The 27,975-nt window shown below is 41.7% G+C and overlaps 3 protein-coding genes across 3 annotated transcripts; 2 read left to right on the forward strand and 1 right to left on the reverse strand.

Annotated features, from left to right (window-relative positions):
• Positions 1–8,392: 8,392 nt before the first annotated feature.
• On the reverse strand, positions 8,393–14,405 carry pigm (phosphatidylinositol glycan anchor biosynthesis class M). Its single transcript, XM_005811487.2, has 8 exons — positions 14,161–14,405; positions 13,560–13,733; positions 13,327–13,447; positions 12,325–12,574; positions 12,035–12,138; positions 11,700–11,854; positions 10,526–10,627; positions 8,393–9,891 (listed from the first exon to the last, which is right to left on the reverse strand). Exons 1-8 carry the CDS (start codon positions 14,329–14,331, stop codon positions 9,724–9,726), a joined length of 1,245 nt encoding a protein of 414 aa, XP_005811544.1. The 5' UTR covers positions 14,332–14,405; the 3' UTR covers positions 8,393–9,723.
• A 2,948-nt stretch (positions 14,406–17,353) lies between these two features.
• Positions 17,354–20,874, forward strand: LOC102220714 (leukocyte elastase inhibitor A-like). Its single transcript, XM_023326648.1, is given in 9 exon segments — positions 17,354–17,487; positions 17,950–18,242; positions 18,244–18,357; positions 18,452–18,569; positions 18,760–18,902; positions 19,328–19,405; positions 19,545–19,634; positions 19,717–19,897; positions 20,173–20,874. Coding segments are annotated over 9 exon segments (1,314 nt in total). The 5' UTR covers positions 17,354–17,417; the 3' UTR covers positions 20,400–20,874.
• A 1,381-nt stretch (positions 20,875–22,255) lies between these two features.
• Positions 22,256–27,973, forward strand: LOC111606284. Its single transcript, XM_023326796.1, has 4 exons — positions 22,256–22,500; positions 22,752–23,025; positions 24,165–24,251; positions 27,298–27,973. Exons 1-4 carry the CDS (start codon positions 22,256–22,258, stop codon positions 27,916–27,918), a joined length of 1,227 nt encoding a protein of 408 aa, XP_023182564.1. The 3' UTR covers positions 27,919–27,973.
• Positions 27,974–27,975: the final 2 nt, after the last annotated feature.

Raw genomic sequence — 27,975 nt, forward strand, 5'->3', positions numbered from 1 at the left:
TTTTCCACGCTCCCTTTTCTGTCAGAATCCCCAATTTTAGCTACGGTACAATAAAATGCGTCAACATGGACTCCTTTGGCCACATTGGCAGTGGAGATGCGGCCACGAAAACGCCGCAAACGCAGACAACGAAATCAAAACGTGATGACAAACACACAGTCCGGCAGGATCGCGAGTCGCAGAGTTTCAATCTAAACGTGGGAGAGAAGGCCAGAAATCGGCCAACGCTGTCCTATCCTCATTACATTACTAAGTAACGTTCTGCACCGTTCCCTTCGACTGCAGGAGACGGAGCAAATGAATTATTAAAAGGCTCCGTCTGCATGTACCGTCTCTCAGGAGAAAAAAAAAAGGGATAAATTTAGAAAAACACAATTGTGTGACGATTTCGTCAAAACTCTTGAGTATCTGAGCTGGGAAAAACAGAAAAGTGGATTTAGATTCTTCTCAGGTTGCTTTGTTTTGCTTTTTAACATCGGTTCTAACGGGATATTTAACTCTACATCGTGTATTGGGAAATAAGGAGGAAATAACGTTTAAGCAAAGTTATTGTGACTGCAGAGGAATCAGTGTGGTGTGCAAAAAACATGAATACATGAATATTGCAAACGTCATAGGTCCCTTTCACTTAGATGTACATTTCTCACCCACTCATCTAACGATGTTGCAGTATTCATAAGTCCACAAAAAAGAAAATATGGCCAGCTGGAGAAATAACTGAGAAAACAAGATGAAATAAGATTAAGACAAGGATGAAGCCAAATCTTTAGTTCCCGTTTCCTCTTTAGCAGCAGCAACGATGCCTCGCAGGAAGTTAGAAAAGCAGCTGTTTAAAATGAGCTCAAATGTTCACCTGATTTCTCACAGGGAGTGTGCGCCGCAGTGCATTCTGGGATTGCTGTCCGTCAGGTCACAGTGGAATCAGTAGAAGAGTGAGACGCAAAGGCAGAAACTAAACAGAGATTTTGCTTCAGTTTCTTTATTATTTTTTTTTTTTACAACTCGTGAAATTTCTGTGTTTGTTCACAAACAAATATCCGCAGTTTTTTTTTTTTTTTTTGTGAGGTGCCATCGCCCTAATTGTTCTCTGACACGAACATAACAAAACCATGAAGACATAAAGCCAAAGCTTACAGTGACTCCACATTTCCTTCAAGCCGTCACATTAGCACAAGAAGCCGAGAGTTTAGGGAAGCCCAAAGAACTAAACAACAGAATACCACAGAAGAAGAGACGAGGCCGGGAGCCCTGAGCTCAAAGCCACGGAGGTTTTCGCAAGATTTACAGTGAAATATGGGAACTGTCTTGGCGACAGAACAACATTCTTAGTAGTTCTATAACAACATATGACTGTAACCTAGCTGCACTCGCACGCAGAAAACAAAACAAACTAGCGATTTGTTCCTGTTATGTTTCACCCCTGGTTACACGGCACAGGTTTATACTCATTAGATCTGGGAAAGAGAAAAAAAAAAACGGTTTCAGAACGGCCGCAGCGCCTAAGTAGGCCAAAGCTCAACAAACGGCACGGAGTCTGTGGTGAAATCTCATTTCCTGCTCCTCACATTGAAGGAGCTAACAAAGTGCGCTTCAACGTGTTGGTGATCAACTCTAAAGATGAACAAAAAAAATAGAGCAAATTTGGACATTTCTGGCATCCAGCTGACAACGTCCTTCGGTTCTGACACTTTACGTGACGTCAAAGCCCGGATGTGCTGCGGTCCGTAGTTACCGTTGGCGTAGCAACCAGTGGTAGTGAGTCTGCTCAGCTACTCTTAGCATTGCTTTAACGTTGGAGATTGGTTTATCAAAAAGATACAGGTTTCTCAAACAATAAGTAATATTCTGCTAAAAATAAAAAAAGACTCCATATAGATTAAAAACACACTGAAACTGGTATCAATAGTGTAAATGAATTAATTCCCACTTTTAGTAAAAGAACCATGTTTTTTAAGCTTTATCGGGTTCATTTGTTCATTTTTATTTTGACCTGGCGCTATACCAGGTTTTCATTCAAACTCCTCCTTAATTTGGACCTCTACAGCCCCTCACCTTGGATGGTCAGCGACGCTCTAATCACTCCTCCTTTTCTAATCCCTCTCAGAAGCCTGTGTTTGTTTCTCCTCACTTAGCGTATAGCTTACAGGGACTTACGGGCTGAGCCAGGATCAGTTAGTGCCGGGATTTGACTAATTAGGATGATTGAGAGTGTTTACGTACATTTTGTGCACGTGTGAGTGAATATCAGGCGCCCATTAGATGGATGTTAGCTTGTAAAGAGAGTCGAGTAACTCACTTAGGCAGCAGGACAAACAACCTAGTGAAGAAAAAAAAAAAAAAAAAAAAAAAACGCCAGTCAAGTCAAGTCGAGTTTACATGAGCAACAACCGGGCAGCTCCCAGTGCTGCACGTCACACAGCAATCAGCTATGAAACTCGCAGTCAATATTACATTCTTGTGAAGCAAATATGTTGATCGATGTTCGGCTAATCAAAGGTCATTCTCATCGGGGGGGGGGGGGGGGGGGGGGGGGGGCTCTTAGCCTTCATTTAAAGGTTCTCAGTGTTTCGGCTGTTTTGCCGTTTTCCGGACGTTCGTTCCGGATTTGTGGTGCATAGAAGCTGAATGCGGCTTCTCCATGTTTGGTTCTGGTTCTGGCTCTGCAGACCAAATCCAGGAGACCCGAGAGGTCTGGAAGACTGACCCGACGACAACAAGCTGATCAGTGATTTATACGCTAACAGAAGTATTCTTAAGTTTTAAACTATCTGTTTTGATAGCATCTGTTCAGTGCTTGGATGGGTTCAGAGTCACCTGGTGAGCTGCGTAGCTATGGTAACTAATCTCATGAGCTAGTTGAGCCTTGGGGTACCCCACATGTAACTGCTGTCTGCTCTGATGACAGACAGGCCCTATTTAACAATAAAGTGAATCCTTCCACTTTTATTCAGGGGCGTCGGTGTAAAGGGTGCGGAAAACAAATGCACGCCACACTTTTTTTTAAGCTTTTTTCGTTTACAATAAAATGCAAAAATTATGTTTTTTGTTGTTTTTTTTTCCCAGAATTACGCCCTTACTTTATGTTGCTCTATCACACCAAAATGCAGAAATTAACTAACGTGTTCGACAAAATGAGGTTCATTTTTAATAGCGCTGTATGAAACATTGCGCAAAAATGTATTCGTGCTAGTTACGTTCAACAAGCCAAGAGTTACTGTACATAGATCATTAACCGCCACATGGAGATGTCGGTTGCGTCGGAGGCGAGTTCGTTTGTTTATGTACACGTTAATGACGCTCGACGGTTTGAAGGGCAACAAATGATGTCATTTCTAAAGTTTTCTTGGGGCTGCGTAGTGGGGCAGACAATTTTATTCCAGAAAATAAAAGGGATCCTGGATTAAATCTGGTGCCAAAGTCGAGTTCTCTCAGGGTACTCTGGCTTCCTCCCACAGCCCAAAAACACGACTGCTAGGTGGAGGCGTGGATATACCCCATCACTCTCATCCACACGGCATGCTTTGGTTGTTTTTACACAAACATAGCAATTCCTGTACAAACAAACAAACAAAAAGATGTAAAGCTGAAGAGTAAACGACGGAGCGAATTTCGAATATTTAACGTCGATCAAACCGCCCGAGCGTTGGGTGCGTCGACAACGATGAGGGGAGGAGACGAAGTGAGACAAACGTAGAAATGAGAAGAGACGCTCAGAGGGGAAAGGAGCGACGAAAAGAGGACATCCAATCAGGAGGCAGCGGTGGGCGCTCTGGGCAGCTGTGGCGTGAGCCACGTCTGATGCGTCCTGACAGCTGTGTCTGTGAGGCACAAGCAGTCTGTGAGTCGGCTGAGATCAGTAATACGTTTACAGTGCAAAGGTTACATGAGCATTTATATAACTCTCCTCTTCGGCATATACACCATGATGTGGAAAGTTACAATAAGGTCACATCTGCTAGTTATGTTGCTATATGTTTATTCCAAGTTCCTGTATAGTCCTACCAAAATGAAGCTATTTGGGTTACATGTACCAGGTTGGGAGCTGTTTTCCACAGCTGCATCAGAACCAGACTGTTTTGGATCCTTTATCCTTGGTATAAAACTCATGTGTTTCTCTGCCTATCAGAGCTTTTCATCCAGACTTGCTTCATTGTTGATTGTCCTACAAGCTCTCTGTGTTGTGCACAATATATGGATAAACCTGATTGAGTGATTTCACCTGAACGGTGCTTGGTAATAGTTTTTTTTCCACAACAATTTGGTGCCGTGACCCGGATCCCTCGACTGGACATCCGAGGACGTCGACAAACAGCGTTTTGGTGCCAACCTGGACGAGGCTCCAGCCTCAAACCTCGTTTAGGATTTGAGAGAGAAGAGGGCTGTTGGTCGGCTCCACGGCTCCAGCGCTGGGATCGACGAACTCAAAGCCGCTGTTATCAGGTGGGATACTCACTCAGGCTAACAAATTAACATAGCAAATACTAAATTATAAAATCTAAAATAGAGGATCCGATAAACCTTTCAACCTGGGGAATAGAGAGTGGCGTTTTTAAAAGAAAAAGTCGGGTTAAAGTCCCAGAAAAAAAAAAAAATCAAAAATAAATAAAAATAAACAAAAGGGTGGGTTAGAGTCTCCCCTTCGCCCCCAATTGTTTGGGTTCAAGTGCCAAACCGGGTTAAAGACCCAGAGAGAAAAAAGGAACCACTGATTTCTAGGTTAGAGTCCTAGTGAAAGTCCTTATGGGTAAATAAGGCAGGTATTTTCTTGAGTTTTGGTTTTCTAAACTGAGGGGACCAAACCTTTAGAGAATCCTTTATCAGAAATAAAGGCCTCTCTTAGAGGATTGAGAGGCAGAGCGACCACAAAGCTGATCTGTTGGATTCTGCGAAGACGTTTGCAGTCTAAAGAGGAAATCCCACCCAATTCAAGAAGAATGGGTCTACGTGGTTCCAGAACGCAATCTCCTCCTCAGGGTGAATTGTTTGACTTTATGATAACGAAATATGAAGAACAAAGTGTGTATGGTGTGAATAAGTGGATAAAAGGTGGTGTTTTCCCTGCGGGTGGTTCATTGAAACCGACTGTCTTGAAAGGGGTACAAAGAGAATCAGAACACAGAGAAAGTAGATTAAGAGGGAAAACACAGATAGAGACTAAGAGTCTCGATGATCCTGAGAAACAGAAAGAAAGTTTGGGATGCTGGATGAAAGAAAATGACCGTAGTTTTCTTTTTCCCCCACAACAACCAACAACCTTCTGTACGTTTGTTGGACCAAAGGGGGGAAAGAAAAAAAAAAAAGCGACAAGAGGGTTAGAAACCTGAATATATGAAACCATAATTAGACAGTATTAACGCACTGATTCAGTGTTTAGCAAAAGGGTTCATCCCCCTGATCTTTTTTTTTTAAACTATAGTTTACTTTATTGGGATTTGAGTTGATGGAACAACAAAAAGTAGAATGTAATCACAATGAAGGGGAAAGAAATTGCTAATGTTTTTATGTCTTTGTTATCAGTTTTTATAACATTTTCAGCTAAAACCTGAAAAGGCCAGCATGCACTCCAACAATCCCAATTGATAATAATTGATAATAATTCTTTGCAAAACAGCTCCAGGTCAGTCAGATCAGATGGTGGGTGTATGTACAGATACTTTTTTTTTTCCTTTGCCACAGATTCTCCATGATTGGCATGTATTTAGGTGCATTCTTCTTTCCCGGCAGAGAAATTGCTTCTTTTTTTTTCCTCTCTCTTTTCTTATTTTTTATTTAAATCTTGTCATAATGAAGATGCTGCTTTTTGTTGTTGCTGTTTTGTTTTTTTAAATGGCTTTTAATGTTTTAAAGTATTGAGCGCCAGAACATTTTGAATGATGTTAATATTTATCGTCACATTGATGTAAAGTTTCCTGTGTGGTAAAAAGGCTGACTGACCTCACTCTAATCAAATCTACCAATTTATATGAATAAAGTTGACTGATTGATTGATTGATTGATTGATTGATTGAACAAATGTTCAAGCGGAGATTAAATTACAGTTAAACTTGTGCGTGATTTCTGACAGGCTGGGTTTTAATAAGGGGAGTCAGCCTTAAAAAGTAGACTGCATACAAATAAACTACGTTTTTTTTTTTTACAAAAATAAAAACGGTGAATCTTCCTCCATCCACTTTGCATTCGTGGAGAACTTTGTGTTCCTCCATCCCATAAAAATCCCACAGAATTACCTTGAAACGTGTGCTTGGTTTGGTGCATAATGTGAGAACCTTCTACTAAATATGCTTCGTAAGAACTTTTGAGCCACGGTCATAAAATTAGATTGAAGCTTTTATTTTCAGATTGCAGAATAAAAAAATATATTTTATAAAAATACATTGGATACAAAATATTAGATAAAAAAAAAATGATACCACCCAACAGACATTTCAAACGTATACAAGTCAGTAAAATATTGGAGCTTCCCACTAAAAAAAACCTCCAACTCTTTGTTTGCCTCAATTAGCTAATGAAGGACAACAAAGCACCTCGACTTAGTGCTTATTTTCTTAAGCCGCTTGAGTCTTCATTAAATGGCTTCTGTGTCAAAGGCAGTTTAATGACACCAGCTTCCAGGTGTCGTCTGAGCCGATGGCTTCCAGGAGTTTACTAGATTTTAGCTACAATATTCCTTACACTTTAAAAGAAACGCAGGTTTAGACATAACAGCCAGTCCAAAGGCTTTGAGGATTATTTCAGATTTTCCTCTAGTATGGTTCTGTGACCAGGTTGTGAGTCGTACTCATCCTGCCTGGAGTCCGAAACTGATCAACAGCTTTTGCTTGGGTAAACAAAGGTTGTGCAGCATTTAGAGCAAATCAGACCAAGGCCCAGTCCAAAGCATATTTCTGCGTCCATAAAATCATTTTCCAAACTAAAAAAAAACAAAAAAAAACACACTCTTGTGGTTCCATAAAAATGTAGTTTTAAAACCTTTTACAACGTTCAGAACATATTCCAGGAATGGAACGTGTTAAGTATAGGCTGTGCTTTTTGTATGCGATACAAAAAGACAGTAGAGTAAAAACTAAAGCCGCAAAACATGAGGAAAACGTGGGATTTTTGCAATGGGGTTATGGATGGATTCATGTTTTCCCTCTTTTCATCAGAGTTATCCCTCCTTCTGATCCGAAGCACCTTCATCACTAAAATCTAAAAATAATCACACCAGTGATGCCAACTTCGCAGCTCTGTATCTGTGTTTAGGGACGTTTTAATAAAAAATATAAAAATTGGTTTCGGCCAAAATCTGGATCGACCTAAAGGAGACAAAAATCTATTTAAGTAGCCAAATACATAATGAGGCTGTAAATAACCGATTATTTACTTCTTCTGAGTGGTTCAGGTCTGATTAAAAAACAACAACGCCATGACAAAAATGGTGAAAACTACCATCTGGCAGTGTGGTTACCATGACGACAAAGAATGAGCTGGTGGTCAGACATTACTGACCAAGAACTCACCCTGAACATTTGAGGAAACTCCTGCTGTTAAGCATGAAAAGGTTTTACAGGTGCTGCTTTCCTCCTGAGTGCTGCAACACCGGCAACAGAAAGACTTTTACATTTCACTGTATATTATGCCTACATAACATAGAAATAAATTACTCGCTACTAGTAAGCGCTTGATTTTAATGATTTACAGGACGCTAAGTGTGCTAAACGTTTTGAAATTTAGCAAAAACATGAATAGGCTAAATAAAAAAAAATTTGCTCCACTATTACCAAATTAGCATTAGTGTGATCGCTACCATATGTAAAAATTAAAAATTAAAAAAAACTGCTAAGGTATAAGGCTAACTAGGCGCTAGCAATGCAAACAACAAAGTATTTAACATAATGTAAACTCCAACACTACAGCAACATGTTCATGAGGCTGGGTAGGGGCGACTTGAGGAAGGGACCAACAGTGAATTGTGGCAAATATTAATAACCACGTGGAAGCCATTTTGGATTTTGTGTCTGAATGAGAACAGCAACTTCAGCGGGGCGTTTCCACTCATGACCTCTTAGTACCGACGGAACGCACCGCGTCTCGTTTAGAAAATACACCACCGGTTTGAGGAGGACATTGTTACAGTCAACAGATTCCTTTTTAAAAATAAAATCCAGAATGTTGTGGTGTTCAGACGGACGGTGGTTAAGAATGAAAATGGTTTGGGTATGGGCCCAAAGGCAGCTGAAAGGTTACTCGGTGCAACCCGGTGATTCATAAACCGGGTATTCAGGCCGCAGCAGACCGTGAGTCAGCCCCGAACACGCACGCTCCACATGGGACACACACACACACACACACACACACACACACACACACACACACACACACACACACACACACACACACACACACACACACACACACACACACACACACACACACACACACACCAAGTCACTTAGATAAACGTTTCTGAAAAAACACCACAGATGCAACCCTTTCCCGCCATCGACGACAAGCAAGGCACACGTATTATTTTCTCGTACATTGTATCCTCCTGGTGTCAGCCCTCGGGCCGCAGCAGCAGCGGCACTCTGGATCAGCGGGGCCGAAGTGAACGCTTTGAGGATTTCCACGTGAGATTAGGAGGGGAAAGTATGGCGAGATTAAGGGAACCACTGTTTGTTTTGAGTCGTAGTCATGCTCCAGTTGACTGATTAATCTGTGCGGCTTACACAAACGCCTGAGCTCCGAAGCTCCGTTTCGCTGGCAAATGCTTCAGCCTAGTGGTGAAAACTGTGAACTGCAGCTGCGGCGAAGCTTGTTCTGATCCAACACCTCCCCACCCTTTGACATGAACTGGGACCCTTGCCTTGAATTATATTTGTTTGCAGGGTGAATATCATCTGAATGTTGTTAAGAGTCTGTGGAAAAGCAAAGCACCACTTATAGGTCAGAATCCAGGTCACCATGACACGATTTAGCTCAGATTTACCTGAACTTAATCCGGTCTGCACAGCGCCCCTTCCTTGTTCAAGAACTACAAGTGAGCAGCAGCATTAAGCCCTACGCAAAGTCAAACAGCTCCAGCATAAAACTGGCTTCTAAATTAGCCCTGGAGTGTGTAAAACTCAGTTTCTAAGAAGACACGTGGACATTCTCCAACACTGGATTTATAATCTGTATTTTGCTCCCAACAACAGGTTAGGAAAATCTGCTAATTCTTGTTATTCTGGGGGCAAACGTCAAAGATTTTATAGGCCGCACACAGCAGAGTGGTAATTGTTTGCGGTCTGTGCATCGCTGTGAATCTAAGTGCTTCGGCCTGCCAACATAAGCATGTAATCCAAGGGTTTAACTCAGGATAACTGATAATCCAGCTGAGGCTTTTATACAATATATGACTGATCTCCGACAACATGATTTAGATTATAGTGAAGGAAGTCTATGAAAAGACAGCTGAGAGAAACTGAGTAAAATACAAATGTTTTTTTTTTTTTACTGGTGCGTCTTCTCTGCTTGAGTCCTGGTTGGTTTAATGTGTGCAAAAAAAAATACATTTTTATCAAGTATTTGTGGTCTAGTTTCTACAGTACATAGATGACAGAGTATCAGGGTGTACTAGACAAGAATAAAGTCATAATACTATCAAAATATTTCAAGTGTACCAAGCTATTTCCGAACCAAAGATACTTGGTAAGATTTTGTGTTTTTGCAGTTTAAATGTTCCTGTTTCAACACAATGGAGCGTCACTCGGCCTTCGGTCTCTGTGAAGGGGGTTTGGGTTTGTAATGCGTTATGATTTGAATCAAGATGAAACAGTTGACCACCAAGAACATCAATCCGGCGAGCCAGACCAGGACAAAAGTGTTGAGGCCTTCAAACTCCAGAAAGTAGGCGGGGGCCAACCAGAGAGCCTGTATAGGGAGAAGACCCGGTGAAGAACAGAAGTAGACAGTTTTATTTTGCAGCCTGAAAATGTAATTGAACTTTGTGTTTTCTGGTCAGCTTATAGAAAGAAAGAAATGGAAACCTTCAAAAAATTTCCTTCACATGTGTCTATTTCTCACAACGTTTTCACTGCAACTTCTTTAGCAGGCTAATTTTTTTAAATGTTTTGGATAAAAATAGACATATACAGGCTAAAGTTTCCCGCGGCTTTAGCGAGACGCTCTCGTAGGGCGCGGCAAATGTCACGGTCGGACAGCGGGGGAAATGGGGCTGTCCCGTCAGACCGTCAGTTTCCAAAAATTGACAGTTTGAAAAGATTTTTGTAGAACTTGTAAAAAGCGCACATGGGGTCGGCGCGACCCAGTTGGACCTCGTACAGAGTAAAAAAAAAAAACTCGTCTCTTAAGCATTAAAGCACAACCAATCATTTTGCAAGCATGTTAATGATCAATGACAGCTTGTACTCATGTCAGTTTGTTGAAAATGAGAGAAAACAAAATAATAAAAACATAATTTTCAGATGGCCAGAGCTACGAGAGTTGATATGAATTGTCCCAATTGTCCCAACAGTAACACAAATAATGTGAAGATGTGAATTACCTGTCCAGCGAACCAGAGCAGCAGCAGACCCAGACCCTGTTTCACTGACAGAGTCAGGTGTGGGATGACCAGGGGCAGCAAGCACAGGTACCACAGGAAGTACTAGAAACAGAAACAAGTCAGGAACTGTTAATCAACATAATTTACTCTCTGTTACAACAGGGCTAAAAATATTTGTCACATAAACTACAGGACAAAAACATTTAAGACGTTCTCTGAAAATCCACATGAATTTTTGGTGGATTTGTTGGATACACAATGGTTTTGTTGAACATGTTCCAATTCCCTTCATTTACTTTCAGGTATACAAACCTAACAGTTTGGTTGAAAAGTAAGCAAACAGATCAAAATCTAAGGAAGAAATACCCCAAATATCTGAGAATTAATATACAAATGTATGTCAACGTCATCTTAATTAAAAACAACATCAGCTGCACCAAAGTGCTGAAAAAACCCAACAAAACAAGCAGTAATAATGATATCAGCAAAAAAGTCCTACAAAAATAAAAACACAGATAAAGCATGTCAGGTTCACATTTAGTGGTAAGCAGTATGAGCTGATTAGTAGTTACTCTTTCTTTTAATGCAAACTCTCCATGTAAAAAAATATATATTCAATTCTACAAGGCTAATTAAAAAGCCCATATTTTCTTCATCACCAAACCAGACAATTAAAAATAGGTTACATTTTAAAAACATACATTTAATTATATTAAACCCATACATTTATAGACATTTTTTTGGTCTTGAGTTCTTTTTTTTCCCAACATTCTAGACATTAGGAGAAAAAAATTCAAGTAGAATTTTTGAACATTGGTCCTTTTATCTTGTTGCAAAAGCAAAGTAATATCCAGCCAAGTGTTTTGTTTGGCATTTTATCCCGACCCGGGTTTTTTTTCCCCGGTTATACGACCGATTCTTTACGTCCGAAAGCAACATTAAAAAACAACAAGGTGTGATGTGACAACTAAACGATAAAGATGTTATTGAAAAAAACTATTCATTTTGTTAAGAAATATTAAACATTTATCTATAAAAGCATAGAAAAAAAAAAAGATCTCAAAAAAGTATTTTCCAAACTCTTTTATTTTTTCATACCTTATCAGACATACAACATCGCTTAGGAACCCTGACTTAAGCATACATCCTATGAGTGGTCTATGACTTGCGTTACCTGTGAAGTGCACACTTTGTTGAAGGAGACGAAGATGGCCGTATTGAGGAAACAGGCAAACGCCAGGTCATGGTGAAAGCTCCAGGACGCCACCAACAGCAGGACCAGCTGCGGCAGAAAGGCTGCCAGGCCGAGCCACTGGCTCCCCCGGCTGTCTAAAATCAAGAAAGGCAAAAAAAAATGAACCCAAGACATTGTACACACCTGCACCACTTGTTCATTTATTCACCGTTAAACGTAAAAAGAAAAGCTGCCTGGATTTAGCTCCTATTTCCTCATTAGCTCAGACCAGAATAACAGCTGCCCCCCACCACCATACCTGGACTGATGAGTACCTGCAGTAAGGTAAAGCATGTAGAAGTACGGTGAAAAGTTGTGCTTGATGTCCCTTCTTGTCAAGTGGTACAAGTACGTCTCGTGAAGAAACGACCAACCATACCTGCATCCACAACAGACGAGTCGTAAGAATCATAATTTTTGTTTTTCTGCCTTTTTTTCCCCCCCAACGTCTAACAACAGATGATGAAGAACAATGCTTGCACTGAAGTATATTAAAAATAAACTATGTCATGTACAACATCCTGGAGAGAAGTGACTAAATCAAACCTTTATGTGTTTGCCTCACATGTAATAGAAGAGTGCCGTGAACGCGGAGAAAACTCCCCCGGCCACAATTCCGAAGAGGATCAGGTCGCGGCTCAGGAAGCTTCCGAGAAATAGGACACACTTCTTCCACGTCTGCGTCGGTTTGCCTTCCGCTGGGCCCGCTGCCGGCGCTCTCAGGCTCAGAGCAATGGGCAGGGCATACGTTATGGGATAGATCTTCATGTGAACCGACAGGCCGTAGAGCACGGCTGCCCACACCAGATGCCTGGCTAAAAGGAAAAAAAATGCATCAGCACATGATTGCGGAGATGACATGACAGCAGCAGTGACATCCAGCTATAGTCTTTATGGAGGCATTAAACTCCCAGAGGGTTTCAGCCCTTACTTTTTGTAAGGGCTGAAATGATTAATCGGATTAATAGCGATTAATCAATTATTGAAATAAACCCGAACTAAATTAGTAATCAATTAATCTTTAACTGAAGTGTACAAACTAAAGACAAAAAAAATGCAATTTCCTGAAAGAACAACACACTCAGAGCAGTAATTAAGCCAAACTTGTACAAAAAGTTGTATTTAAGATATAAAAAAAACACTTTTCTGTAAATATGTTCTACCCAGAACTCAAGTGCCATATGTTTAACTCAACCTTGTTTAAATTCAGTGAAAGAAAAAACAATTGCTCTCTTACTAAGCACTTTTTGCTACATTGTATTGATGTTAAGTCATGCACAAAGTTTACACATGTTGATGTTAGAAGCAAAAAAAATATCAAACAATTGATCAAGCATACACTAAAGGAATGCGATGTTAGTGCACTTAAGACAGTAAAAGGTTTATGTTCTTATTTTAAAATGATGTGTTTATTTTAATCTTCTAATGAATCTCTAATATTGTCTAAAAAGGCTTAAGTGGTTAAATGAAAAATGAGCATAATGTCCTAATTGTTTTTATCCGATTAATCGTCAGAATAATCGGTACAACAATCAATTACGCAAATAATCGTTAGTTGTAGCCCTACCTTCCATACAAAGCAAAGTCCCGAGCACCAGAGCTGCCAGGACGGATTCAGCGTTCCCCCGACTCGACACTCCCATCGGCAGAGGGTTAAGAAGCCAAAGAGAACACACAGAGGTTGCAGTCTAAAAAATAAACGTAAGGGAACGAATAACATTTTTCTTATCGAAACCAGCAAAAATCAGAGAATTAAAAAAAACAAAAAACAAACAAAAAAAAAACGTCGTCGGGTCAAACCTTGCAGTCTAGACCTTTCAAACACAGAGTTCTGTAGATGAGCAGTCCTGACAGCACGTCACACAAAATGAAGAGGATCTTTCCAAACACCACGCCGGCGTAGATGTTTGGGGTGAGAAGCCAGGCCAGCAGAGGCGTGTAGCGGTAGGTCGACCTATTGTACGGAGACTCGCCCTGTCCAAAAATACAACACAAACATTTCTGTTCATAAAAATTAACTTAAGAAAAAAAGCGAGTTTCATTTAGACAGCCACAATATTATAATCTTTGACATACAGATTGGAATACATTGTCGTCCTCTGCTGACACCTGGTGGTAGGCATGATAAGTGAGGCAGAAAGTTGTGTTAAGTTATAGCATACTAAGTGCTGTAAAGGAACAAAATGCATACATATTTTATATCTTATAAAGTGAGAATAATTTTTTTTAGCTTTGCTTAAAATTTTCAATGTTTTACAAAACTTTTAGAGATGATGTGGAATGCAGTTGATTCAAATCCGCGAAGCAAAACAGGAAAAAAAGGCAATAAAAGTTGTTCCTTAGCTTTGAGCTTTGTCATTCCTAAAAACGCATCAGCAGCTGACAAAAGGGGAGTAGCTACCTGTGTGATGAACCTGGCAGCATCTGTGAACACATGGTAGTCTATATCCGTGTACTTCACCGCCATAGTTCTGTCCTGGTAGTCTCCATAAGCCACCAAAGCCAGTCGGAGAGCAAAGGAGGCCGGGAAGAGGACATGTTTGTCGGGGAGCTTAGATAGAAGCGTCTCCATAACAGCAGACAGACAAATTCATGCTATTTAGCAGTAATGAATGACCACAGCTCAAACCCGGAAGTCTGAGGGATGTAAACAATGTATTCTTCCTCGAATTTTAGAAACTCTTTGACTGCTCTGCTGCCACCTTCTGGACTTGGGTAAGTACTACAACCTATATTTTACTCCGCGTAACTTTAAACAGCTGCACAATTTCCCCTCTGGTCCGCCATCACAATTATGATTTATACCCCGCATCATAATCTTATCAAATAAAAGTTTTTCTTTTGGAAAGCACCACATTGTTGAATTGATTTAAAGGTACCTATTTTACTGTAACATTTATTCTGAATGTTGTTTAGTTCTTTGTTATTTTTCTTTTCTGTTCTTAATTTTCACATGTTAAAGATTCTGTCAGTGGCCGTATTTTTTCCATTAACAAATGTACCCTTAAAATTAAAACAGAACCAGATGTTGACATAATTTCCATTGCTAGACCTAACAAAATACAATAAATACAGTAAGTACACACAGATTTGTTTGTTTGGGCATTACAAGGGCCACAAAAATTTATCTTTTCAATCTTTTTGTTATATTAGGTAAATACACAGTGAGAATTACATACTGCCCTTTTCTAGTGGCAAGAAAACAACTTAGATATCATTTGCTCCAATTAGTTGGTAAAACTGTAACAAGATGAGTATAATGTATCCAGGGCCGGCCCAAGCCTCCATGGGGCCCTAAGCATAATTTGGTTTTGGGGCCCTCTAGTTCTGCTAACAATGTGGACTGGCTGCAGTCAACAGTTGGACGATTAGATCATTCACTCACCTGCTATAAACTTATTGCATCTCTGGCGGTGCTGTTTACATTATATACATGTATAACAGGATACATTTATTGGCCAACTGATTTATCAACCAGTTGATTTCTGGGCGACGATTTCCTTAATTTTGGGATATTGTGATCATTAGTGCGATGTGAGATGCAGGTAATCGGTTTTGGTGATCGGCAACAAGAGACAGTGATCGGCGATCGCCAATCATACTTTTTCACGGAAATCCGCCGATTATGGTCGGTGGCCGATCGATCACCACACCTCTAATTTGTTTTTATCATATTTTATGTGTTTACGGTTTATGTAAGGAATATTAAGAGAAGCCACTCCAAAGCATGATACTCCCACCACCGTCTTTTATTGCGGCTACAGTGTTGTTTCAGTGAAGTGCAGATACGCAACATGAGAAAAATGTCAAGAAGATCCTGATAGAACAGCTGAACATTATTTCAGTTTGATTGATACATTTTACAATATGCGAAACATTTGTGAAAGGATTCACAAGAACCTATTTTAACATGAGTTTGTAGAAACTTAAGAGTCCAGTCTTCGAAAGCTACCAGCCTGCAACTTTCAGATGCTTCCCTGCTCCAACACACCTGAACCAAATGAATGGCTCATAAGCAGGTCCGTTCAGAGCTGTTCCTGGTCTGTTGGAGTAAAGATGCATCTAAAAGTTGCAGGACGGCAGCTCTTGAGGACTGGACTTGAGCACCCTTGCTTTAAAGACACCCAAGTAAACATGATTGCATACGTTTTTGTTTAATGTTTAATTCAAATCTAATTTAAAAACAGCAAACAGGCTAAGGTCTATAAATGTTCTACGTTTGTAAGTAGAAAATAAAGCCGTATTTCTGTGATGGGGCTAAGCCCCCAGAGTTTCTGGATCCTAACAACACTCCTGCACCTCCAGATACTTGAAATGGATCCCTGTTCTCTTCTGTTTATTAAAGGTCTAATCATCACTGTAGACCTTTGAACCTTGAGCAAAACATAAAGCAAACATAAGTATACTTGCCTCTTGTTTTCCCACCGTCCACATCTTTGTTGGAGTTTCTCTCTGACTTTCTTCTGGAGAGTCTGTTCCAAAGCGACTTCATCCTGCTGCTCTTACTTGTTCAGTTCTCCCTAAAACTGGGTTCAGACTCTGGTTGCCTCGATAAATATGGTAAACTATTTGCTCTGTGCGAAAAGTGGGCGTGTCCAGACTCTTCCTTCATCCTCCTACAAAATAATGAATGAAACCTGAACTGCTGATTGCATTAGCAGTGTTGTAGCGTTATTTCAAATGACAAAAAAGAGAAAAAAACAGAAAAAAATGTCAAATCTTCCGTGGTCACCAAACATTTACAGACATATTGAAAGCCTGGCAGCAACGCAATCATAGCTAGCCGGGTGATAAAAGAAAGAAGAAAAATGCTTCGTAAATCAAAAGGAGGATGTTCCTTCGTTAAGACCTGGTGAGACTTTCCACTTTATAGGATCCTGACCTCTCATCACAAGTTGCATCAACTCTTTAGGTAAATAGCCAAGCACAGGAGACCGAAATGTTTCTCATTAGCCTTAACTGCACTAATCCTTTCATGAGGGAGGACCCTAAATACTTCTCTATACCATTCTGTAATAGTTGCTGGTTTGGCCTGTAGTTTTCTGATGAAGTCCAGGTCAGGCTGTGGCTGGCCTGCAGTTCAATCGTCTCTAAAGCGGCTGGGTGTCATCCAGCAGAGCACCTAGAATACAGGAGCTGCCAACACTTCACCACTGTGTGCTACTCAAGGAGACAGGAGAGTGTTATACTATTACAATCTAAATTTTAAGAAACTTCTGTTGCTCATGTCATAAGCAGATCTAATCAGTAATTCACCAGAAACATGACGTCTTGTCAGGGAAAATGAGTCATTTTTTGGGTCGGTCGCGAATGATTTGGCTCTTACAGTCGGCTCTCTGAAGTGAACGACGGGAGCCGGCTCTTCATTATCAGGGGACAAACAGCGGAGCAGCAAACACATCGCATGAGAGGTGGAGGCAGAGAGTAGAAGAGAGAGAACTTTGTTTTCAGGTGAGTTCATCTCCTCAGCAAAAACCCACGCGCGCGTTCTTTGGGAACCGAGCCACGAGAGCCGGCTCTCTGAAAAGAGCCGAAATTTCCACGATTACGGGACGGCCAAGTCAGAATGACGTCACTACACAGCAGCTGTCGGAGCAGCGAGCCGCTGCGTCTGAGCCGAGTTTTGGGTGTGTTTGTATTCGAGCTGCAGCAGCAATAATGTTCAACTCTGTTTGTCGTTTTCCCTCCAATGATGCGAACGAGGAAGAAACGTCGGTCGGAGAAAAAGGCACGTAAACAAAACTGTTCTGTTCGTCTTGCGTCTGGAAGCAAAACAAGGGAAAGGACGGTCCTCAGAGTTTGTGTACAGACAGGCAGTTTGAACCGGGATGGAGTCCCGGGATGGGTCGAGTGGAACAACCGCGACACTTCCTCTGATGGACCCCACGAGAGACTTTGAACTAAACATGTAGAGAGCATTGGTCATTGCAGTTACACTTATACAAAAACCTGGCTGATGGGAAGCTGGTGTGTAAAACGTGTCCATAGCATCTATTAGAAAGATATGATTATTGATAGAACCATAATTGTTATATAACTTAAGAGGTTAAACATTTATTTTTTTTAAGCAACGACCTGTTCAAGGTTTCTAAGGAGAACGAAACAGAGCAGCACTACTGTGAATGTAGGCTTAAGGTTGCATCTGATTGGGGCGACTAATAAGAAAATGTTTTTACTTCCTTCTTTTTAGAAACAATGGCCGCCTCCATTCCTCTCTCCAAGCCCAACACCACCTTCTCTCTGGCTCTGCTCAGAAAGCTGAGTGAGGACAAGAAGACTGCAAACATCTTCTTCTCTCCTTTCAGCATCTCTTCAGCTCTGGCTATGGTGATGCTGGGAGCCAGAGGAGACACAGCCACTCAGATATCAGAGATGATGCTACACGTCGATCAAGACACGGCTGAACGGAGGATGTGGTGGGACACAACTGGAATAATGTCAAACATTTTGTCCGCAGTGCTTGAAAATCCAGGGTTGTCAGGATGATGTCCACACTCTGTTTGCCAAACTGCTGAGTGAGATCAACAAACCAGCATCTCAATTTGCTCTCAGTGTTGCCAACAGACTGTATGGAGAGAAATCCTACAACTTTCTGCAGGTAAACTGGTGTTAGTGGACATTTTCATGAGCACTTGGACCATAGATAGGGAATGTTTCCAGGATGAATTCAATGATGCTGTTTGTTCTTCCAGGAGTTTTTAACCCAAACAAAAACTCACTACGACTCAGAGTTGGAGGCTGTGGACTTCAGAACCAGCAGTGAGGAAGCCAGGGTCAAGATCAACAACTGGGTGGAGGAACAGACACAAGGTGGATCACACACACTGACACACACACCATCAGTTCATCACATGACCTCAACTAGTTTGCACAATACTGACGATGGACTCTAAGGATCAAGAGCTCCATCTAGTGGAACAGTGTGTTATTGTCATGCTGCTAAAAGCTTCAGTCTCTCTGGTGTTGGTTCTGATCCAAGTTGCCTCCATGTTGTCACCAGGTAAAATCAAGGATATTGTGGCTGAGGGCGAAGTGGACGACATGACCAGGCTGGTTCTGGTTAATGCCATCTACTTTAAAGCTGCCTGGGATGAACAATTCTTTAAATTTGATACTGCAGAGGATCAGTTTAGACTCAACAAGGTGACAGAACATAAACAGTTTCTTACAGCAAGCTGGGTTTGAATTCATTAAAGAAACATTTGCTTCTCTTTTAGTTAGCTAGCCTTGTTTTTGTCTCTATGTTGTTTATACCACTGTACATATTTTGCATTTGCCATAAAAATGCAAAGAAATGGCTGCAGGACGTCATTTTTCTGATATAAATAGGAAGACAGTAATGAAAATGAAACTGATTACAATTACAAGCTTGAACACTTACTTTGCTATTCACAATTATATACATGTTGCATTTGCATATAAACTTCTCCATTAGTGCACTAATACAAACCAGCACAAGAACATTAGTTGTTGTTTTTTTATTATTATTATTTAAAATGTATTTATTTTGCGAACCACTGTCTTAAGTAGTTTAAAAAATTGCTTTATGTGTCTTTAACTGTCTTAAGAACACAACAAAACCAGTACAGATGATGTTTCAGGAAGATGATTTCCCCTTCACCGTCATAGGTGAAGTCAACTGTCAGGTAATGAATCACATGGTTATCAATCAGGTATTATAGTCAGCAATAGATTCATCAGATTTCAGGTAAATATTGACTGTGATTCCTGTACATATTAAGTGTTTTTCTTTGCTGTAACGTCTGAAATGTTTCTGCTGGACAGATCCTGGAGATGCCTTACAAAGGGAAGGAACTGAGCATGCTCATCATTTTACCTAAAGACATAGAGGACGATACAACAGGTCTGGAGAAGGTAGGACTCTCTCAGTCTCACAGATGAATTCATCTCTGTCGTCACCTTGACACATCTGATGATTCATATATTGTCCAACCAGCTGGAGAAACTTCTGACCTATGAGAAATTCATGGAGTGGACTCATCCAGACAAGATGAAACGCCGTAAGGTCCAGGTGAAGCTTCCTCGATTCAAGCTGGAGGAGACGTATGACCTGAATGAAGTCCTGAGCAGCATGGGCATGGTGGACGCTTTTGACCAGACAAAGTGTGACTTCTCTGGTGAGACATGTGGAAGGAGACTGAGACGTTTCAGATGTTGTTTGGTTGAATGTCAGAACAACCAGCTGTGCTCAGATGCTGCAGTGATGACCTTTGACCTATGTTAGATCCAGGCAACAGTTTATTGATCCGTCCTCTCTGGAGGAAAACTAGAAATGACATGAAATAAGGAGGAAGATGCAGTCACATAACCAAACTCTTATTAATGAAAACTGATATTTATTTTAATCATATGTTGTATAATTATGTAATGTGTCTTTTCTTACCTGTTACAGGTATGTCTGGCAATAAGGAGCTCGTTCTGTCCAAAGTCTCCCACAAAGCTTTTGTGGACGTGAACGAGGAGGGAACTGAAGCTGCTGCTGCTACCTTTGGAAAAATAGTACCATGTTGTTATAGGAAACCATCAATCTTCACTGCAGATCACCCCTTCCTCTTCTTCATCCGCCATAACCCCACCCTGACCGTTCTCTTTGCTGGACGTTTCTGTTGCCCTGAGTGAAATTTGTGTCTGCAAGATGAAAGCTTGGATGTGACGCAGCAGATCTTTATTTACAAATCATACAGAGGGCAGTAAAGGTCAATCTAGTTGATCAAATATTATTATCATGCAGATACGTAGTTAAGACATGGCATACATACATGCATGTGTCACGGCTCTTACATTTCTACAAACTCATGTTAAAAAAAATTGCAGTGAATTTGAATGGAAAATATTGTTTTAGACTGAAGACAAAACAAAAAGCTGTAATGATCTCATTGCACATCATAAACTTATACGTTTAAATCTGAAACCTTTCAAGTCAGTTTTAGCGATCAGTTTTCTGGAGTTCAAATACCATCAATCGCAGTGAGTCTGATCAACCTGAAATGAAGTTCAGCTTTTCTTCTGGGATCTTCTTGACATTTTCCTCATGTCGTGTATCTGACCTTCACTGAAACAACACTGTAGCCTTAATAAAAGATGGTGGTGGCAGTATCATGCTCTGGAGTGTCTTCTCTTGATAGTCACTATCAAGAGAAGTGACTATATTTTTTTCGTTTTGGACAATGAAAAAAAAAGAGTGTAAATAATTTTACACCTGACTGTGTGTAAGCCTCTGTATTTTTTCAACTCATTGATATTCAAGATCAATTTTGACATTAAGGAAAAGTTCAAGTGTTATTACTTAATAATACAAACAGCAGAAATTGAAAACTGTCAAATATAAGAAAAAGCTCCCAAAACACCTGAATGGTTAAAAGTGCACAGGCATATTGCATCAGTCGTACATTATTAGAGTGCCATTACTTGGCAATTTGAAGGAGATTCGCCTTGTCTAAAGTCTGATGTGTGTCTATGTGGTCTTGCAGATCTTCTAGGCTTCATCACTGGGAGACATGTTGAAATCAAACCAAACGATGTGGTTAAGGGTCAAGGTTGTAAAATTTAAAGACAAACACAGGTCAGCTTCCCTCTTGCACACATGTGACATGGAGAAGTGAACATCAGATAGTCATCTCCAAGCTCTGGAGTTCAGACACTCCAGAGCTTGGAGATGCTGATTAATCCGCCCATCACTGTCTGTCCCGACTTCCATCATCCATTTGTATTTCATTTGCGTCAAAGGAACCGCTGATGGAGCGGTTTCTCCATCAGTCCCAAAACAACAAGCTGCGTGTTACTGGATACAGATTCAGGACCTTAACACCTGATCAACCCTTTGTTTCCATACATATCATTGAACATATCGTAAAAAATAAATCCGTGAAGCTTAAAGTCGGATCTCTGACTGAGAAAAACAAACAAACTTCTCATTCAGTCAATGAATCACTTCTCGGCCTTTTGGCTCAGACAGCGGTCCCCTCCTTTGGGTGGTGATAGCGGTAGTCTTTGTGACTTGGCTGTTGCCACTGATTTAGAGGTTCAGTATATTTTGTCTCGGTTAAGATATTGACCACTAAGTAGTGGAAAATATCTTTTACCTTTTATTTGTATGTATTGGTGTTTCTTAACTATTTATTGGTTTTAGTAAAGGTTTTAAACCTTTAACTGGTGGTGCCTCCACCATGGCGGCTAGCCATGCCGGCATGCGGAGGCACCACAGTGTTCGTTTTTTATTTAAGGAAAGAGAAGAAGAAAATAGAATAACGAGATTGGACTTTTCCAGGAAGCTTATTCAACAGGTACTGAAGTTTCGGCCAGATGACCTGAATTGTATCCTTACCCTGCCTTTCAATAAGGGATATGACGTAAGTTTTTGCTCTGCCGCACTTCTCAAGGATTTTTGGACACGGTTTGAAAATGCTAAGACCCAGTTTTCAGCTTTTGACGTCGAGAAACTGACTGAGAACTCCCTGAAAACGGTGATTGTCAGGATGTTCAATGAGACTGTCAGCGCTGAGGATATCTGTATGTGGCTGGGTAGACACTGCACTGTGAGAGGCCAGGCTATGAAGGTGCGGGATGTGGACGGCATCTGGAACTGTGCTTGGCGGGTCCCCATTAAACAATGGGAAGACCCCCAAGGCTTCCAGGGCCTGAAGCATCTCCCCTCAATGATAGTCCTGGGGGAGAACAGGGGCTACATTCACTATCAAGGCCAACCCAAACTGTGTCGGAAGTGCGTTGAGCATGGTCATCTGGCCGAAACTTGTGAAAAAGTTTTCTGTGGTAAATGTCGAGAAGTGGGACACACTTTTGATGAATGTACGAACGGGCGGAAATGTAATTTGTGTGGTGGACAGGATCATTTGTTCAGAGACTGTCCAAAATCGTTTGCGAATAAATTGAAAAAAGGAAAAGAGACGTTAACGGAAACGGCTAATGAGCGAGTGGAAGCAGCTGGGTCGGAAAATTCAAATCTCCCGCCAGGTCCTCTGATTGGAGGAGAGGAGGAGAGGGCGGGAAGCGGGGAGGGGAAGGAAGCCCCCCCCCCAGACCGAAACATCCAGTGAGGGGGGGGGAGATGCTAACCGAAGGCGGAGCTAGCTCGGACTCTGAGGAAGAACAGACGGACAGCAGCGATGATGCCCCCCTCCCCGACGCCCAGCTGGCTAAGAGGCCGGCATCTGAGTCACCTCCCGACCTTACCCCCAAGGTAGGGAAGAGAGGAAGGCTGGAGGAACTCTTCGGTTCTTTCGGAGAGGTAGTGATGGTGAGATGAAGCCTCATGAGGCATTGAACCACTTGAGCCAACTGGTTCGAGAAAGGGTTCATTTCTTGAGGCTTCATGTGCACACGAAACCACCTACTGGCCAGGTGTATAATCACAGCCAGCTGTATCTTAATACGTGTGATGCATTGAATTTTTGTCTATTATGGCTCTTGGGAATGACGTCACAAAAGGTGTAGGACGAAATCATTTGTCTACATAAATTATGTATACACATGTGTGTATAATAAAATATTGTTTGAATGTATCCTCTGTGTGTAATTATTCCCAAAATAGTAGTGTCATGTGATATGGCATGTTGTGTAATAAAGTTTTTCTGTGACTCTAGAAAAATGGCCTGGGCTTAATCAGGCAGAGGACAGTGAAAGTGCCTGTGGAACTAGGGAGGGGGTAGTGAATAGGCTAATGTTTGTGTAACTTGGATGATTTCATGCATTTTTATTAAGAAACAACAATTTCTCCACAGTTTTTGGTTTCAAACGATTTCTCTTTTTGACACTACATGGATGAGGTGTTATTATTGTACCCCAACTCCTTGGAGCACAATAAACACCTCACCTTTACAGAAAATAAGAAACAGTGAAAAATACAGTTCCTCATAAGCAAACCTAATGCATCTGCAAATGTTCAGTTCACCTTACCTTGTTAGGGCTTATCAAATCGAAATGTTCCCACATAGGGGAAATTCCTCCTCTTTCTCGCCGGCTCCATCCTACTCCTATCCTCGCGCTCCTAAATCTCCTGTCTATCTCTCTCCTAAACTCTCCAAACACCAAACTAACTGTCTCAAACTAAATAACCACTATCCAAACTCTGCTATCAAAACTATCAAAACTCTATCCACTTTCTCCTGACCAAAACTCGCCTACAACAACCCACATGTTGAATGGATCCTGTGGGGTTTCTAAAGCTGTCAAACCCCGCGCCAACATCTGAGCCACTTCCCGAAGCAGTCACGTGGTACAGCCAGGCAGCGAGGCTTCGGACGTCATCGTTTTCGGCTCCTCCCCTAAATGAAGCAAGCCTCGATACGCGCTTTACGGAAACGCCCCCTCCATTACTCGACACACGCCTCGAAGCCTCGGCACATCACGTAACATCACTACGGAGAGGAATCCAGAGCCTTCCTCGCTGGCTCATCCAATGAGGCCTCGTTCCTAGACTTTGCTCACCAATCAACCCCGGAGGACCCAAACAAGGTAACGGCTTTAGAAAGACGGCCGACACCGAGAGTCCGAAGGGGGAATGGAGCTCCAACCCGACCTGCACCACCATGTGGGAAGGAGGAGCTTTATTCACAGGGCAGTCTCTGAACCCGCCTTGTTTTAACGACCGCCCGTTTTTAACATGGTTTGAACTTAGTCTTATCTTGTTTTAATCCTTTAAAATGTCGTACTTGATTTTAGCCATCATACTCATGACTCTCACCTTCTCAACCATCAATGTTAGAAGTGTGAAGTCGCGAGTTAGAGCCCAGAGTGTTTTATCCTTTTTAAGCTCCGTACAGTCAGATGTGTTTTTACTACAAGAATGTTCACTCCCGTTTTTAAAGAACTACACCCGGTGGCAGGACTTGTGGCCACGGCCGTCTATATGGAGCGGCTCCAACGAAAATAAAAATGATGGCGCGGCCATTTTAATAAACAACCCGCACATCTTGGTGGAGGGGAGCACCGTGGTGAGAGAGGGACGAGCACTTTTAGCAAATCTGACTTTTAACGGACAGGATTTTAACCTCTTAAATATTTATGGCTTTAATGACAAACACGACAGGTATGACTTTTTAGAGGAACTGCAGCCCCACATGCTGGGAACTAAACCTTTAATAATTGGGGGGATTTTAATTGCATTTTATCTAGAAAAGATAGGAAAAGAAATAGACAGGATTTTAAGGTAGACAAAACATCACTTTTATTACAGAGAATCGTTAGGGATTTTAAACTAGTGGACTGTTTTAGAACTATGCATCCTGGAGAGGAGGGCCACACCTGGGTCAGTGGTGACGGCTCTATGGCCTCTCGTATTGATTATTTCTTCATCAGGGATTGCGCCCTAACTGATGCTAGATTGTCACCGGCTTTCTTTTCTGATCACCTCCTTCTGTCCTGCACGCTTTCACTTCCTTCAGGTGCGACGACCGGGAGAGGTCTGTGGAAACTCAACCGCTCCCTGCTGGAGGACCAGGTTCTGGTCGGCCAGTACCGGGAGCGGTACCACGAGTGGCAGACCCTCCAAGACCTGTACGAAACACGAGCACAGTGGTGGGAGATGGTGAAAGGTAGGACCCAGACTTTCTTTAGACAAGCAGGGAAAAATAAAGAGAGGAAAGAACAGAGATGCATGATGGGGCTGCAGAAGAGACTACAAAGATATTTCTTTTTAAACCAACAGGGAATGGATTTTAATAAAGAAATAAGAGAAATAAAAAAAGAAATGAACAAGGTAAGTTAGTAAGGGAGTAATATTAAGAAGCAGAGAGAGAGAAATAGAAGAAGGAGAAAAATGTAACAGATACTTTTTTAAGAAAATTATAAACAACCCAAGTTTTATTTCTGATTTAAAGTCAGAAAATGGAAACATTGTTTCTAACATAGAAGAAAAGAAAAAAGTAATTGAAAAATACTATAGTGATTTGTACTCAGAAAAAATGGTAAAAGAAGAAAATATAAAAGAAACTTTGAATTTCCTTGAGAAAAGTATAGAAGACAGCAGTTTTTTAGAGCAGGATTTTACCCTTTTAGAGCTTTTACAGTCTTTGAAAAGTTTTAAAAGAGGGAAATCTCCAGGCTCAGACGGACTCCCTGTAGAATTTTATTTAACCTTTTACGATATTTTAGCACCGGATTTACTTACTGTTTTTACTGATTTTAGCAAACTAGACACACTCCCTGATAGTTTTAGAACAGGAATAGTTACACTTTTATATAAAGACAAAGACAAGACAGATCTTAAAAACTGGAGACCGATTACCCTTTTAAACGTTGATTGTAAGATTTTTAGTAGACTTTTAGCAGCCAGGATGCGTCGAGTGTTGGGGGATCTAATCCACCCGGATCAAGCCTGCGCCGTCCCGGGAAGGAGGATCACGGACAGCCTGGTACTGATCCGAGACACCATCTGTTTTGCGAGAGACAGAAACATTCGGCTGATAGTCCTAAATCTAGATTTTGAGAAAGCTTTTGATCGGGTCTCGCACCAGTACCTGTTCCAGGTACTGCAAAAAATGGGTTTTCCTGGGAGGTTTGTAGCGTGGGTGGGACTGCTTTATCGAGACATCTCCAGCAGATTTATGGTTAACGGGTTTCTGACAAAAGCAGTGAAAGTGAACTGCGGTGTCTGTCAGGGTTGTCCGTTATCCGCCCTTCTCTATGTGGCCTGCGTCGAGCCGCTGGCGCAGATCTTGAGAAGGGACCCACAGATTTTAGGTGTAACGATACCGGGGAGTGGAGGGCAGGTAGCGAAATGTCTTTTATACATGGATGATTTTAACATTTTATGTACAGATCTTTTATCAATACATAGGATTTTTCAACTAACCGATTGGTTTGGGAAAGCATCAGGGTCAAAATTAAACAAAGAAAAAACAAAAGCACAATTTTATGGACCATGGAAAGAGAATGAAAAATTAGGATGTCAGTTTCAAGTAACGGAAGAAGAACAAAAAATACTGGGAGTAAAATTTGACAAACATGGAGAAGGAAAGACAAACTGGATTGAAATAACAAGAAGAGTAAAACAGCGACTGGGATTCTGGGGGATGAGGAACCTCACAATAGAAGGAAAGATTTTAATAGTTAAAGCTGTGATTTTACCAGTGTTTTTACTCACCAGTGCCGTTTTTATTCCTCCTAAGAGAGTGTTTTTAGAATTACAACGAGCCATTTTTTATTTCATATGGAACTCCAAATGGGAAAGGTTAAAAAGAGAAATCATGTACAAACCCAAAGAAAAAGGAGGAAAAGGAGTCCCAGACCTTCACTTGTTTTTAGGCAGCCACTATACGAGCACCCACCTGAAACAAGCCATGAACCTTTCTAGTAATAACAAAACAAACAAGATGACCAGATTCTGGTGTGGGTCCTATCTTAGAAATTAAAAATGATAAAAAGTGATTTTAGAACTCCAGTAGCTTTTAACCTTCCTCCTGCATATGCTTTTATACGGAACTTTTTAGAACATTTTAAACTGGAAGGAAGGGAGAGCAAGATTTTAACAAATCATCGTTTTATTATTTCTGTTGTGCAGGACTGGGAACCAGTGACTCCAGTGCGCGGCCTCCTGTGTGGAGACGCCTCCACCGTTTGGCGCAACGTGAGCCATCCCGTCCTTCCAAACAGACTCCAGGACCTGTCATGGATGGTGGCTCATGGGATCCTGCCGGTCAGAGCCGTTATGCACTCCTGCGGCATGTCTGCAACGTCCATCTGCCCCCGACCCGGTTGTGGCGCGCCGGAGTCGGTGAGGCACCTGCTGTGGGAGTGCAGCGCTGCTGTGGACCTGTGGGCGAAGGCCGGCTCCTTGCAATTCCCACACTTGCCAGCAAGGGAGGTCCTCGAACCACAGCTAGTGCTGTACGGGGTGAGCCAGCAGAAAATAAAGAAAAAGGACTTTGCTGAGATGTGGCTCACCCTAGCCACCATAAAAGACGCCATTTGGACCTCCAGAAACTTGCTGGTGAGCAGGCGCAGGCAGATGCCCCCCGTGGCTGTGATCCGGATGGCGGCAGCAAAAAGAACAACATCAAGGGCTGCAGGTGGCGCGCCAAGGACACAGCCACCAAGAAAAATCGCCTGCGCCTCCGTGGACGAAGGAGCCGGCGCTCCACGAGCAGAGGTCCAAGCAGCGGCGGCCTGGCTCTCCGGGTGAGGCAGGAGGGAAGGAGCTTCAGGGCAGGTTTCCCCTCTGAGCACCAGCGCTGTTTGG

Source organism: Xiphophorus maculatus, chromosome 21, assembly GCF_002775205.1.
Source record: "Xiphophorus maculatus strain JP 163 A chromosome 21, X_maculatus-5.0-male, whole genome shotgun sequence".
In the NCBI taxonomy this organism is placed as follows: domain Eukaryota; kingdom Metazoa; phylum Chordata; class Actinopteri; order Cyprinodontiformes; family Poeciliidae; genus Xiphophorus; species Xiphophorus maculatus.

Bases quoted from the DNA above. Each gene is read 5' to 3' on its own strand.
- pigm (XM_005811487.2), bottom strand. From the start codon at position 14,331: ATGGAGACGCTTCTATCTAAGCTCCCCGACAAACATGTCCTCTTCCCG. The intron at 13,448-13,559 runs GTTTGACCCGAC...TTTATTTTTTAG, and splicing joins TGAAAGGTCTAGACTGCAAG to ACTGCAACCTCTGTGTGTTC. The intron at 12,575-13,326 runs GTAGGGCTACAA...TTTTCCTTTTAG, and splicing joins GACTTTGCTTTGTATGGAAG to CCAGGCATCTGGTGTGGGCA.
- LOC111606284 (XM_023326796.1), top strand. From the start codon at position 22,256: ATGTTCAATGAGACTGTCAGCGCTGAGGATATCTGTATGTGGCTGGGT. The intron at 22,501-22,751 runs GTGCGTTGAGCA...ATCTCCCGCCAG, and splicing joins CAACCCAAACTGTGTCGGAA to GTCCTCTGATTGGAGGAGAG. The intron at 23,026-24,164 runs GTAGTGATGGTG...CACTACGGAGAG, and splicing joins TCTTCGGTTCTTTCGGAGAG to GAATCCAGAGCCTTCCTCGC.